This window comes from Lepidochelys olivacea (assembly GCF_965140295.1).
Source record: "Lepidochelys olivacea isolate rLepOli2 genome assembly, chromosome: 3".
NCBI classification, from domain to species: domain Eukaryota; kingdom Metazoa; phylum Chordata; order Testudines; family Cheloniidae; genus Lepidochelys; species Lepidochelys olivacea.
The window spans coordinates 47,777,996-47,792,344 of NC_140413.1; the positions used below are offsets into that span (position 1 = coordinate 47,777,996).

At 39.7% G+C, this 14,349-nt stretch overlaps 1 protein-coding gene across 2 annotated transcripts in view; it reads right to left on the minus strand.

Annotated features, from left to right (window-relative positions):
• Positions 1-14,349, minus strand: part of LOC311518254 (uncharacterized protein) — a 197,235-nt gene that overhangs the window by 134,322 nt on the left and 48,564 nt on the right. For both annotated transcript variants that reach the window (XM_084623903.1, XM_084623904.1), the window contains exons 2-3: positions 6,193-6,318; positions 1,484-2,035 (exon numbers count right to left, since the gene is read on the minus strand). In XM_084623903.1, coding sequence (XP_084480029.1) covers positions 1,484-2,035; positions 6,193-6,280 — 640 coding nt within the window. In that variant the 5' untranslated portion in view covers positions 6,281-6,318. The remainder of the gene's footprint in view (positions 1-1,483; positions 2,036-6,192; positions 6,319-14,349) is intronic.

Consider the following 14,349-nt stretch of genomic DNA (forward strand, 5'->3'; position numbering starts at 1 on the left):
GGTGCTAGATAATTTCATGGCCATTAGTAACATATATATTTTCTAAAGCAGGTACCTAAATCACATACTTCAGGACAGTAATTGATTAACACAGGGTTCAGGAAGGGAGTCCTGTACATACACCAGTGCACAGCTGGCCAGTTTGTTCATTGGGAAGGTTGACCCTCTTCTAAAGAATCAGATTTAGGCAGTGGTATCCTCCATCAAGATACCTGAGTTGACATACTATGGGTCTACCTTGACAAATTCTATGTAAAGAAAATAATCTACAGGTCTTTACTCTGGGAAAGTTCTCCCCTGTAGTTGATATACCGTAACTTAAATAGTGGGGGGGGAAGCCAATCTAAAAAACGACTGAAGTCTGTTTAAACATTATGTACATGTTTAAACAGACTTCAGTCATTTTTTAGATTGGCTTCCCCCCCACTATTTAAGTTACAGTATATCAACTACAGTACATTGGATGACTGTAATTTTCATTCATGTATCAAGAGACTAACACTTGTATCTCAATAAACAATTACCACATTTTTTCAATGAAGTCCATACTTCTAGATAAAAACACAGGAAAATATTTTTAATTTTGCTCCTGCTAAATGCAGAAACATTGTACCACGGAAGTATGTCTTGTATCAACTCTTAATAGTATGACAAGCACAACAAACATGCTGCTGACGCATGCTATATTCATTGTAACAAACAAAGTCCTTCTCTGTGATGGGTTTTGGAAGCATTATGCTAACTTTTTAGAGGACTGTAAGTGTTTCATAACATTATTATAAAAAAAAAAATCAGTGAGCAGTTATTTTTCTAACATTTCAAGTTTTAAAAGTCACTTTAAAGTGCTGTTTTTGGCTAATTCTTCTACAAAAAATGCTATTTAAAATTATGCAGAATGTTTTGGCAAAATCCACTGGAATTGTAACAAAAGCCTCTAAATCTCTTCTGGGCTTCTCAGCACATGCTAGTAGAAGCACTCCTATTATAAACGTGAACCTCTCTTCCCATTTGTTAAGAAGAGGTGATAAACAGTGTTGCAGACTTAAGCCAAATGTAACTGGAAATACAGAACTAGTATTCACACTTTTTTTTTTTAAATCCCTGAAGGTTTAACTCAACACGCATTAAAATTAACCTCAATATTTTCAGCACTAATGCAAAGACCTTGAGTGATTTATGTTTTCAAATTCTGGTAAAGCAAAGCGAAGATTTTCATATAAAAATCACACACATGGAGATGAAAATATACAACATATTAACATATCACGCCTCAAAAATGTTTCCTTTTTTATTAGGAAAAAAAATAATACTGCATCAAAATCAGGAGAAGCTCATACAATAGCTAACAAAACTTGTTATTATTCATTAGTGGCTGAGCTATATGTTTACCAAAAGGACACCAATGAAATACTGCAATATGCACACAGCAGTACATATCACAAGACTTTGCAACTATATGTTCCAAAGATATATTATGGCTTACCTTCACAGAGTTTCTGCTTTATTACTTCTCTTATTCTGGATATTGCAATATAATCTTCAACGTAAAATACATAAGTTGATGAGGGCTTGTTGGCAATAGCTCTAAGTTCATCCTCCTCAATTTCTGAGCCAACACCAATAGCAAACAAAGTGATTTTGTTTTTCCTTGCTTCTGCCGCTGCATCTTTGACTTCATCTTGGGACTTGCCATCAGTGAGAACAACAGCTATTTTAGTTAGAAATCTTGAGGATTTAGCAAAAAGGTGGTCAATCGCAAACTGAATCGCTCTTCCTGTTCTCGTATTTCCACCTAAATATTGTATGGATTCCATTTCTCCGATTAGATTTTCAGTGGAATCATGAGTTCCTAGTGGGATTTCAAGTACAGGGTAATCACTGTACTGGACTACTCCAACTTGAATAAACTTTGGCCCTATGTCAAAATTTCTTGTAATATTGACAAGCCACCTTTTGATAATTTCAAAGTTTTCTGGGCCAACACTGTAGGAGCCATCTAAGATGAAAACTAAATCCGCTGGAGCAGTTCTGCAACCTAAAGACAAAAATCAAAGCAATACTTTTAATGGGGATCTTCTCTACTGCAAGAAATCCTTTTTTCATTTATCAGTGATTGGTTATATTGTAGTCAGCTGGCCAAAATATTTTGTAAATTGTTCATTTATAATCACCATATCAAAAAATCTACTAAATTTATCAGAAGACAAGCTATTTTCAGTCAGACCTGCAGACTTGACTTGGCACCTGAAAAAAATCAAGCTGTGCTCTGTTTTGCACATTATCACCATCCATAACCAACAATAAAAACTCTGGAATCAGAATTGCAGCTGGCAATTGCATTTGATGCCTGAGATAGAAAAGAATGCAGCTTTCGCTTCCATACCTGTATTTGTCTGCAATGATGACAGCAATAAAAAAGCAGATCTGACACAAAACACACACGGGCAGGATACAGCTAATTACAGCAGCAAGGTATTTTTCCCCTCAGTCATTTTCTGATCACAACCCCACTGTAAAATTTCTCTGACACTGGTACCAAGCACCAACAGTAACAATTATAGAGCATTTAATTCTGTTGAATGGCACTGGTAGCCCATTATAATTCAAGGAGATGTCATCGAATCACTTGAGCTCAATAACAGAAGAGTGGAGCATGTGTTTATGGGCATAGTAGTTAGGAGGTGCATTATTTTTATCATAAAGTGTAATGCAATTGCATAATGACAGCTGCATAGATTTCAATATTTACTGTCTTATTGTTGCTATACAAACAGTAATCTGAATCACGTGACTTCTGGAGGAGAGGTGTACAAAGGACAATTTTGAAATAAGTAAGCCATATGCATCTAATAAAGAGTGGTCTTTGTCTTGGAGCCTTATTAGAGTTCAACTTGCTCCTAAGGAATTTTCCTTGAAACAACAATCAGTTCCCATTTTTTAAAAATACAGACATTCCCTTCCTGCAGGAGATGTAAAATATTATGGCTACAGGATCATACATCAGGAACCTTTCATCAGTGACAATTCATAGAATCATAGAACTGAAAGGGACCTCGAGAGGTCATCTACTCATGGCGGGACTAGTTATCTAGACTATTCCTGACAGGTATTTGTCTAACCTGTGCTTAAAAATCTCCAATGATGGAGATTCCATAACCTCCCTAGGCAATTTATTCCGGTGCTTAACCACCCTGATAGTCAGGAAGCTTTTCCTAATGTCCAACCTAAACCTCCCTTGCTGAAATTTAAGCCCATTTCATCTTGTCCTATCCTCAGAGGTTAAGAAAAACAATTTTTCTTCCTCCTTGAAAACTTATGTCCCCTCTCAGTCTTCTCTTTTCCAGACTAAACAAATCCAATCTTTTCAATCTTCCCTCATAGGTCATGTTTTCCAGACCTTTAATCATTTTTGTTCCTCTTCTGTGGACTCTCTCCAATTGGTCCACATCCTTCCTGAAACGTGGCACCCAAAACTGGACACAATATTCCAGCTGAGACCTAATCAGAGCAGAGTAGAGCGGAAGAATTACTTCTCGTGTCTTGTGTGCAACACTCCTGCTAATTCATCCCAGAATGATGTTCGCTTTTTTTGCAACAGCGTTACACTATTGACTCATTTAACTTGTGGTCCACTCTGACCCCCAGATCCCTTTCCGCAGTACTCCTTCCTAGGCAGTCAGTTCCCATTTTGTATGTGTGCACCTGGTTGTTTCTTCCTAAATGGAGTACTTTGCATTTGTCCTTATTGAATTTCATCCTATTTACTTCAGACCATTTCTCCAGTTTGTCCAGATCATTCTGAATTTTAATCCTTTCCTTCAAAGCACTTGCAACCCCTCCCGGCTTGGTATCAGCCACAAACTTTATAAGTGTACTCTCTATGCCATTATCTAAATCATTGATGAAGATATTGAACAGAACCGGACCCAGAACTGATCCCTGAGGGATCCCACTCGTTACGGCCTTCCAGCATGACTGTGAACCACTGATAACTACTCTCTGTGAACGGTTTTCCAAGCAGTTTTGCACCCACCTTATAGGAGCTCCATCTAGGTTGCATTTCCATAGTTTGTTTATGAGAAGGTCATTGGGGGACAGTATAAAAAGCTTTACTAAAATCAAGATATACCACGTCTATCGCTTCCCCCGCCCCCATCCACAAGACTTGCTACCTTGTCAAAGAAAGCCATCAGATTGGTACGACACTATTTGTTTTTGACAAATCCATGCTGACTGTTACGTATCACCTTATTATCTTCGAGATGTTTGAAAACTGAGTGCTTAATTATTTGCTCCATTATTTTTCCAGGTACAGAAGTTGACTGGCCTGTAATTCCCCGGCTTGTCCTTATTTCCCTTTTTATAGATGGGCACTATATTTGCCCTTTTCTAGTCTTCTGGAATCTCTCCCTTCTTTCATGACTTCTCAAACATAATCGATAATGGCTCAGATATCTCCTCAGTCAGCTCCTTGAGTATTCTAGGATGCATTTCATCAGGCCCTGGTGACTTGAAGACCTCTAATTTGTCCAAGTAATGTTTAACTCATTCTTTCCCTATTTTAGCCTCTTCTGATCCTACCTCATTTTCACTGGCATTCACTACATTAGACATCCAACCACCACCAACCTTCTTGGTGAAAACTGAAACAAAGAAATCATTAGGCATCTCTGCCATTTCTACATTTTCTGTTTTTACTTTTCCCCCTCATTGAGAAATGGGCCTACCCTGTCGTTGGTCTTCCTCCTGCTTCTAATGTATTTGTAGAATGTTTTTTTGTTACCCATTATGTATCTAGCTAGTTTGATCTCATTTTGTGCCTTGGCCTTTCTAATTTTGTCCTTACATACTTGTGTTATTTGTTTATATTCATCCTTTGTAATTTGACCTAGTTTCCACTTTTTGTAGGACTCTTTTTTTGTTTTTAGATCATTGAAGATCTCCTGGTTAAGCCAGGGTGGTCTCTTGCCATACTTTCTATCTTTCCTACACAGTGGGATTGTTTCCTCTCGTGCCCTTTATAATGTCTCTCTGAAAAACTGCCCTCTGTCTTCTATTGTTTTTCCCCTTAGACTTGCGTCTCATGGGATCTTACCTACCAGCTCCCTGAGTTTGCGAAAGTCTGCCTTCTTGAAATCCATTGTCTTTATTGTGCTGTTCTCCCTCCTACCATTCCTTAGAATCATGAGTTCTATCATTTCATGATCACTTTTACCCAAGCTGCCTTCCACTTTCAAATTCTCAACCAGTTCCTCCCTATTTGTCAAAATCAAATCTAGAACAGCCTCTCCCCTGGTAGCTATCTCCACCTTCTGAAATAAAAAATTGTATCCAATACATTCCAATAACTTATTGGATAATCTGTGCCCTGCAGTGTTATTTTCCCAAAAGATGTCTGAGTAGTTGAAGTTCCCCATCACCTCTAAGTCCTGTGCTTTGGGTGAATTTGTTAGCTGTTTAAAAAAAGCCTCATCCACCTCCTCTACCTGGTTAGGTGGTCTGTAGTAGACCCCTACCATGACATCAGCCTTGTTTTTTACCCCGTTTATCTTTATCCGGAGACTTTCAGCAAGTCTGTCTCCTATTTCCATCTCAATCTCAGTCCAAGTGTATACATTTTTAATATATAAGGCAACACCTCCTCCCTTTTTTCCCTGCCTGTCCTTCCTGAGCAAGCTGTACCCTTCTATACCAATATTCCAGTCATGCGTATTATCCCACCAGGTCTCTGTGATGCCAACTATGTCATAGTTGTTTATTTACTAGCATTTTGAGTTCTTCCTGCTTATTCCCCATACTTCTTGCATCAGTATACAGCCATCTACGATACTGATTTGATTCCCCACCCTCCCCATTCTGTCTTGTCTCTCCTTTATCCCTGCTCTAACAGCCCATACTCCCCCGCCATCCCCTCCAAATTCCAAACTTTCTCCCAGGTCTCGATGTTCTTGACTTACCCGTGGGCTTTGGTCACCTGCCCCCTTCGAACCTAGTTTAAAGCCCTCCTCACTAGGTTAGCCAGTCTGTATGCAAATATGCTCTTCCCCTTCCTTGATTCACCATTGACATTTCATCCTAGTAAGCACCATATGTGGATGTGGATACAGATAGCATATTCAGGGGACTGGATTATGATACACTTGTTTTTAACTAGCCAGGACACATAAATAAAATTAAATAAATCTCTCTTACTTGCTCTTATTTCACCATCTTCAGCCGAGACGTAATCCTGAAGTAGCAGAATTAAAATTGTCTGAAGAAACTTTAAGTTCTGTGCCATGTATATTTTATTTCCAAAGTTTTAAGTCCTAAATTAAACTGTAAAAAGAAAATATATTACAGTTCTATCAAACGAAAATACAACTGAACAGTTATGCTTTGCAAATTGTGCATAAAAAATGACTCGGGATCAAATCTAGCTAGTAGTCCTACTGACTAGGTTCCGTAACTTCAGGTGTACTATCCATGTAAGTAATGTGAGAAAGATTTGACCCTTATTCTAGAATTATAACCATCTCCTAGGTATTATCTGAAACAACTATCATTTTACTATAGGGTATTATATAAGAGTAACAAGTACATTATGTCCTAAAGCCACAAATTTGAAATTGTCCCATGAAATGTAATTCGCTTAGGATGCACAGCTGCTTCATTCTTCTTAAGAGGGGACAAATTGTCTGAGGCACAGAGCACAATATGGGTCTTTGCATGACTGTAGTCCCCTTCACCATACCTAGCTATTGGAATTGTAATAGGAAAAGAAATGCAGTTTTCCTCCCCAAAATAATGTTGGTTTATGTGATTTACACTATTTCATATACTATTATGAACTCAAAGAGAGTCAGATTCTGATCTCAATGATTGTGGTGTAGACCTGGGGGTGATACTCCTGATTTCAGTAGCATTACTGCAGATTTAATCTCCTGTCACTGAAATCAGAATCTTGTCCCAAATGTGTTACAGTAGAGCTGTGCATTAGAGGGGAAATAAGATGAGCACAATGCCATGCATTAATGCACATTATCACTAAATTGCTTCCACTAATATTAGCAGATGCAACATGCCATGACAAATTTCATATGGCCTTTTCTCCATTCCAGTTTTTACTCTGGATATTCTCTCCCATCTGCTGTTTGCTCCAACCCCTGATTTGCACCTATTTGTTTACACGATACATTTTATTTTAACCACATCTTATAACTATACTCCTTGCTTAATTCCATGTCTGTTATGTATTAAAATAGGACTCTAATGAATAAAAATGAAATAGGGCTACTTTGGAATATTATACTTTACTCTTAATTAATTTTAAACTAATTTCAAGACACAGAGGAGACAAAGACTTTAAATTTTTACTTTGTGTGTTTTCACCTTCTAGAACACAAGCATATCTTTAATGGTCATATTCTGTTCTCAGTTACAAAATGCAAATCTCTGGTCAGTGGTGAAAATGCACTGCTGGCACAAGCAAGTGAATTTGGTCAAGTGTGGTTGCACAAATGTAATGCAGACCAGAATTTGATCCTCACCTGCTTATCTGTGTGCACAGTCTTAATAAATCTGCAGGCTGTTTTTCTGCTTAGTACATTGTCAGCATCTCCTGTGTGTCATGACAGTGGCAATATCCACTGAATTCCTTGGTTTTGATACAAAACATAGTCCTCTGTTGACTAGTAGTTGGTCAGACAACTTTTTTTAATCTCTTCAGCAAGCAAATCAATAACTCAACGGGGGCCCAGTTTTAAAAGATGCTAAACACCCTGAACTCCCACTGAATTTAGAACTTTTCAGAATAAGACCAAACTAATATAGACATTGCCCTCTGGCCCTGCATCCTTCTCCTCTGTCAACCATGTTGGTCTTGACCATCCACTTGTTCATTTGTCTAACAAACATCTTTACATTCTTTTTGCCAAGAATCCTCTCCCTGAGCTGATCTCCAGTGTCACTACCATATCCTCTTTCAAATCCCTCCTCAAGACCCATGTCTTCAGTGATTCACACATGAAATGGGCCTACAAATAATACATAGGCGGAGGCGCCACTGGATGTAAATGAAATATATTTGTTTAACAACATAATAAAATGTCAGCGTACTTTATTTAAATGTATAACACTTGTACATATATGTATACTGTCCTTCTCCCTCATCCTTTGTATGTTGCTTGTCTCCTTTGACTGTAAACTTTTTAGTGCAAAAAAGGGGTCTTCCTATATGTATAGACAGCATCTCCCACCCTGGTGATAATTAGAAACCGATTAGATGTGAAGAAACTTCTAAGTACTACAGAACACCCACTCTGGATACAGGCATGCAGTATTTTGTTTTGACATATGAGAAGTGCCACAAGTAGCAGGTAAATGGAAACAAATAATTATTCCCTTTACCAAAAGTAGCCAAAGGAGTACAATGAAAAGAATGGTTTCAGAGTAGCAGCCGTGTTAGTACTAGGCATCCAGAAAAGAATCAGCAGAGAATCTACATTCTGTAACAGTTTAATAGACGCTTGGTCCCACAAATACCAACCTACCAGATGTTTTTATTAGGTTGATGATGGGGGGGGGGGGGAGTTTTACTGAGATTTAAGAACAAGGCAAAAATTATTGAAAAGGTAAGAATTTCAGATTCAAGTTTATTCTCTGTGGATTCATGATAGTTATGTACTAAATGAAAGATGTGCAACTTGAACAAGTTCTCCAATCAAACACAGAATTTTTCCATTATTTTGGGGAATTTTTCTTACTTAGCATATGAGCCAAAAGGAGTACATTGCTGTAGTTTGGCTTCTAAGTCAGCTTCTTGCATTTTCTATTACTTAGAAGGCATTCATCTCAGTCCAACTTTTTTTTTTAATTTCCTCCATACACAACCTCTGTAAAATCTGACTTCTGACCTGAGCTGAAGCTAAATACTAGGGACTTAAAAACAAAGCACAAAAGAAACATCAGCTTCCAAAAATGCTAGTTAACCTATAACAAGCAAAGAGGCAATGTTAACACTTGCAAGAAACCTATTTTATTTTACCTCTTTCAAATTATTATGGTGTACGTAAGTCAATACGACAAGCTGACACGATCATGTTCTTTTTCAAATAAACCTACTTTTCTGCAACACGTTTTATTTATTTATTATTTGTATTGTGGTAGAATGTACGAGCTCCAATCAGGGACCAGAACATATTCTGCTAGGTGCTGTACAAACACAGAATGTCCCTTCCCAACAGGATTTGTGCACACTTCATTATGAACACAAATTACTTTCCCTTCTGTCCCCACCATAACTACCGTAGTCCCAAAGAAATCTATAATCAGACTGTCAAGGAACCTCAACTCAAGAACTTTCGATCTCCGGTGGTTTGTTTTTTTTTTAAATGTACTACATTTACTTACAAAGTACAAACAGAACTTAAGAAACAAAAGACAGCATACCTGTTATATGTGAATAAAAGTCTGTATGCATTAATATATATTACCTATTATGCTTGCATTTGTTAGGTTTGCTAAAATAGGAATTTTCTTTCAACCTGTTCTAGTAGTAGAAAAGTTTACTTACCCTCTTTTGTACTGGAAGACCAGAATGTTTCTAGCCCTGGCAAACTGCAGATCCTAAAATCAAATAATTCTTTATGATTACGATCTTTCCTCTCCCTGCTCCCACTTCAATTCTCACCTTACTTTATCTGCTGATATTACACATACCGCTCAAACTAAAAATTATTGTTCGATTCCATTTGAATGCTGGGATGCCAGTCTTATTTCAAACAGATTTAAGTGCTAATTTCTAGGAATTTGAAAGAGAGGCAATTAAAATCATTAAACTGTGTGGGAAAAAAAAAGCTGAAAGGTAATCAAAACACTGTGAATTTAAGATGCTATATCTAGAAAGCTGAAAGGACCAGAAACATAAGATTTATACCACTGGAAAACTGTTAATCCCAGACTTGATGGTTTTGAGATACATAACCTTAGAATCACCATGCCAAGATGTCATCTTGGCAAGATTAAAAGCTATTCTTCAAGAAGTGAAAACTAAGGCCAAGTGGTACCAAAAGAAACAGAAGATTTAAGAGGGAATTTGAATAGCAAATAACTAAAGACACAAAAAATCCTAGAAGTACATTATTTGAAAATATCAGAAAAATTAATTAAGAAAATATCTGAAAGAGGCCACTAGGTCTTCAGAGTGTAAAGGGGAGCAATTATTATTATTTCATTGCACTCAAATGTGAGTTGGGATCTTCACAGAAAACTGTCCCAAAGATGACAAAATCTAAACTTTACACAAGAAAGAACAAAGGAAGGTGACAAGCAACAGAGGGGCTGTGACAAGCAAGGAGAAGGACTCTATCAAATACTCACTTTAGGTATGTGCACATCCTGGTGGCTCTCTTAACGGTTTGTTTATTAAGGAGGATAAATATATTGCAGAGAAGGGATATGACTTCTCTGCATCAATCCGTCTTTCCCACAGTCTTTATGGTACTAAATTTAAGTCACTGTCAGAAATGGAGGCATAAAAAGAGGAGATGGACTACACTGATAATTTTAATATTGGAAGAAATCATAACAACTATATAGTATTCATCCACGGGTTCTGGAGATGGAGGACCTTAAGAATGAAATGGCTAAAGAAAATATTTGTTTCTTTAGAATTTGTGCTTCCTTTCCACTTATAAAAATTAAAAATCAGCAATTCATAAAATACAAGTAAAAAATTAACGCAGTCCACCTATAAACCACTCAGGATGTAATTACACACATCCACTAACCATCCTAAAACTGTCCTCTTCCTAAAAACCCTGCAAAAAGATGGCTTTTGGAAAATAATTATTTCAAAACCACAAAGGAGAAGAGGGGAGCAAATTAAAAAGTCAAGAAACCTTCAGAAAGTAATTCATATAGTAGAACTAGCTTGTTTGAACTGAGAAAACACCAGCTCAAGTGTCTCTACTCAGCACAACTGCAAAAGTATGTTACAGGGAGAAAAAGAACCAGTTCACAAACCATTCGTGGCTCGACTGCTAAACACCAACACCTTAAATTCCATCTGAAAGCTAATAGATAGCCAGTGGGCATAACTGAGCATGAACATAATATGCAAACAGTAGGAAACTACATAAGTGGACAGTTACATTATGCACATCAGCTTTCAAATGGCCTTACAGTGTACGTAGTCTCATGTGCAGCATGTTACTGCACTATATGGTAAAAATCCTTATCCTTTATGAGTGATCCCCAAACTTTTTCTGTCACGTCCCCCCGCCCCCAACCCATAATAGAGACTGTTCACCTCCCACACACCCCTTCAGGAACCACAGTCGGGGATGAGGCCAGAGCCATGGTCGGGAGCTGGGGACAGGAGAAGAGCCGCAGGCCACAGCCAGAGCTGTGGCTGGAGCTATGGCCGGTAGCAAAGCTCCAGCTGCGGGCAAGAGCCAGGACTGCAGCTGTGTCCGCAGCTGGGAGCAGAGCCGCCGCCGGGGCCAGGAGCGGGTCCGCGGCCAGGGCCCAAGCTGGGACTGAGGCAGGGCCAGAGCTGGGGGCAGAGCATGGCTGGGTGGCGCTCTCCCCGTCCCCCGTGGGGGCTGGCCAGGGTCCCGCCCCACCCCCGAACATTTGGGACCACTGCTTTATAAAATGTCACTAGATGGGATTGTGGGAATTACAGATAAATGAGCCTTACTGCAGTCGTAGCTACAATTATTTTCAAAATTACTGAATACCTAAACACAATAAAACAGGGCAAGGGTTTCTGTAAGTGAAAACCATACTTCTACAACATAAAAGAGTTCTTTAAAGGTAGTCAACAAAATAGTGGGCAATGGAAGACTATTTTTAAATCAATTTGTCCAGTAACAAAAAGGCTTTAATAGTAGGTCTAAATGTATTTTGGTTTGGTGAATAAAAATATATTCTCTCAACAAAGCTATTTTTCTAAATACAAATTTTTAAAGAGTTCCTCTGTATGTCCTTTACAACTCTCAAAAAGAACATCTGGTTCCTGTAAGATAGAAGAAATCAGGGCACTTAAAAATCTCATTTATAAGTCTAAAGCCAAAAAGCTGTTCAATACCCCAAATTGGATTTGTTACCAGAAACCAAAATTCAAAAGGAAATTACCCAAAACTTAAGTGGCTTGCCCAGCAGGCAGATTCCAGGAATTACATAGCCACTAAATTTATTGTAAATTTAAAGAAAATAATAATATGCAATTGAATTTTTAGTGGTCACAATAGGTGCCAACCAACAGCACTAGATACCAAAGTTCTCTTTATCACCTACATAAAAGATACAGCACAAGCAATAGAAGTGTAAGTGTCCTAAGAAGACCTGCCAGAATACCTCATTACTACTTCAAACCACGTCTACACTACAAACTTTGGTGGAAGCAAGTTACGTTGGCATAGATCAGCCCCAGTTAGTATATCCTGTGTGTGTGTACACACACTTGGTTCCTTGTATCGGTGTTGCACGTACTCACTAAGAGTAAGTGTGTCAATACAGTGCAGTGCACCCTGGGTAGGCATCCCAGTGTGCAATTCACCATCATCCAGCACACTGTATTTTGGGAAATTTTGGCAACGTACCTGGTGGTGCAGAAACAAGTTACACAGAGGTGCCTGGGAGAAAGGGGTCAAGTTCCCATCATGCAGCTTCTTCCATTCCATACCACCATCCATAACCCATATGGGGGCTAGAGCTGCCGGCCCTCACCCCAGGCTAGTGCCTCAGCCCCAGAGTGCTGGGAGAGTGGGCGCTGCAGCCCCAGGTCTCCCAGCCTCGGGAGGGTGAGTGCCGTGGCCCCAGCATGAGTTGGGGCCACTGCACAGGGGGAATAGAACCATAGAGTGGGAAGCAGGGGGACTGAGGGTGGAGCGTGGGCAGGGCCAAGCCTGGCTGTCCCCCAGCCCATGATACCCACCACCCATGGCTGCAGAACTTTTGAATGCAAAAAGCCACATTGCTGGATCTGTGTGCCAAGCTTGCCCCAGCCCTCCTGCACAGGAACACCAGAATGAGACCTGCACTGACAGCGGAGAAGTGAGTGGTAATACACTGTGGAAGTTTGCAATGCTGGATTGCCACAACTCAGTGGGAAATCATTTTGGACTTGAGAAATCCACAGTGGGGGGCCAGTGTCATGCAAGTGTGCAAGGCCATTGATCGTCTCCTGCTGCTCAGGACTGTGAATCTCATTAGTGCGCAGGACACAGTGGAAGGATTTGCTGTAATAGGGTTCCCTATTTTGGAACCAGCCCACCTTGCAACAGAGTACATCAACAGAAAGAAAGAGCTACTTTTCTATGGTTATGCAAGCACTGGGGATGTTTCACTGCAGGACTAATCACCAACTAAATCATCCCAGCCAGGGCTTTGTCAAGCCGGACCTTAAAAACCTCGAAGGAAGGAGATTCCACCACCTCCCTAGGTATCACATGCCAGTGCTTCATCACCCTCCTCGTGAAAAAGTTTTTCCTAATATCCATCTTAAACTTCCCCAACTGCAACTTGAGATTACTCCTTGTTCTGTCATCTGCTACCACTGAGAACAGGCTAGATACATCCTCTTTGGAACCCCCGCTTCAGGTAGTTGAAAGCAACTATCAAATCCCCCTTCATTCTTCTCTTCTGCAGATTAAATAATCCTAGTTCTCTCAGCCTCTCCTCATAAATCATGTGCTCCAGACCCCTAATCATTTTTGTTGCCCTCCGCTGGACTCTTTCCAATTTGTCCACATCCTTCTTGTAGTGTGGGGCCCCAAACTGGACACAGTACTCCAGATGAGGCCTCACCAATGCCGAATAGAGGTAGGGTGACCAGATGAAATGGACAAAATATTGGGACACCTGGGGGAAAGCCAAAAAAAAACAAAAAAAAAAAAACACACAACCACCAGAGTGGCCAAAGCCGCAATATTGGGACAAATGACGTCCCGACCGTTCATCGGTCAGGACGCGGGACAAAGAACTAAAAATCGACACAGTCTATCGGGATGTCTGGTCAGCCTAAATTGAGGAAAATGATCACGTCTCTCAATCTGTTGGCAATGCTCCTACCTATACAGCCCAAAATGCTGTTCGGCTTCTTGGCAACAAGGGCACACTGTTGACTCATATCCAGTTTCTTATCCACTGTAACCCCTAGGTCCTTTTCTGCAGAACTGCTGCCTAGCCACTCAGTCCCTAGTCTGTAGCAGGGCATGGGATTCTTTGGTCCTAAGTGCAGGACTCTGCACTTAAGTGGGCTGGTCAGGGAAGAGCATGACAATTGCATATTTAAGAACACAGGACTGTTCAGAAAGATGCATGCAGAGGCATTCTTTCCTGACTGGCAGATTAGCTTTGTGA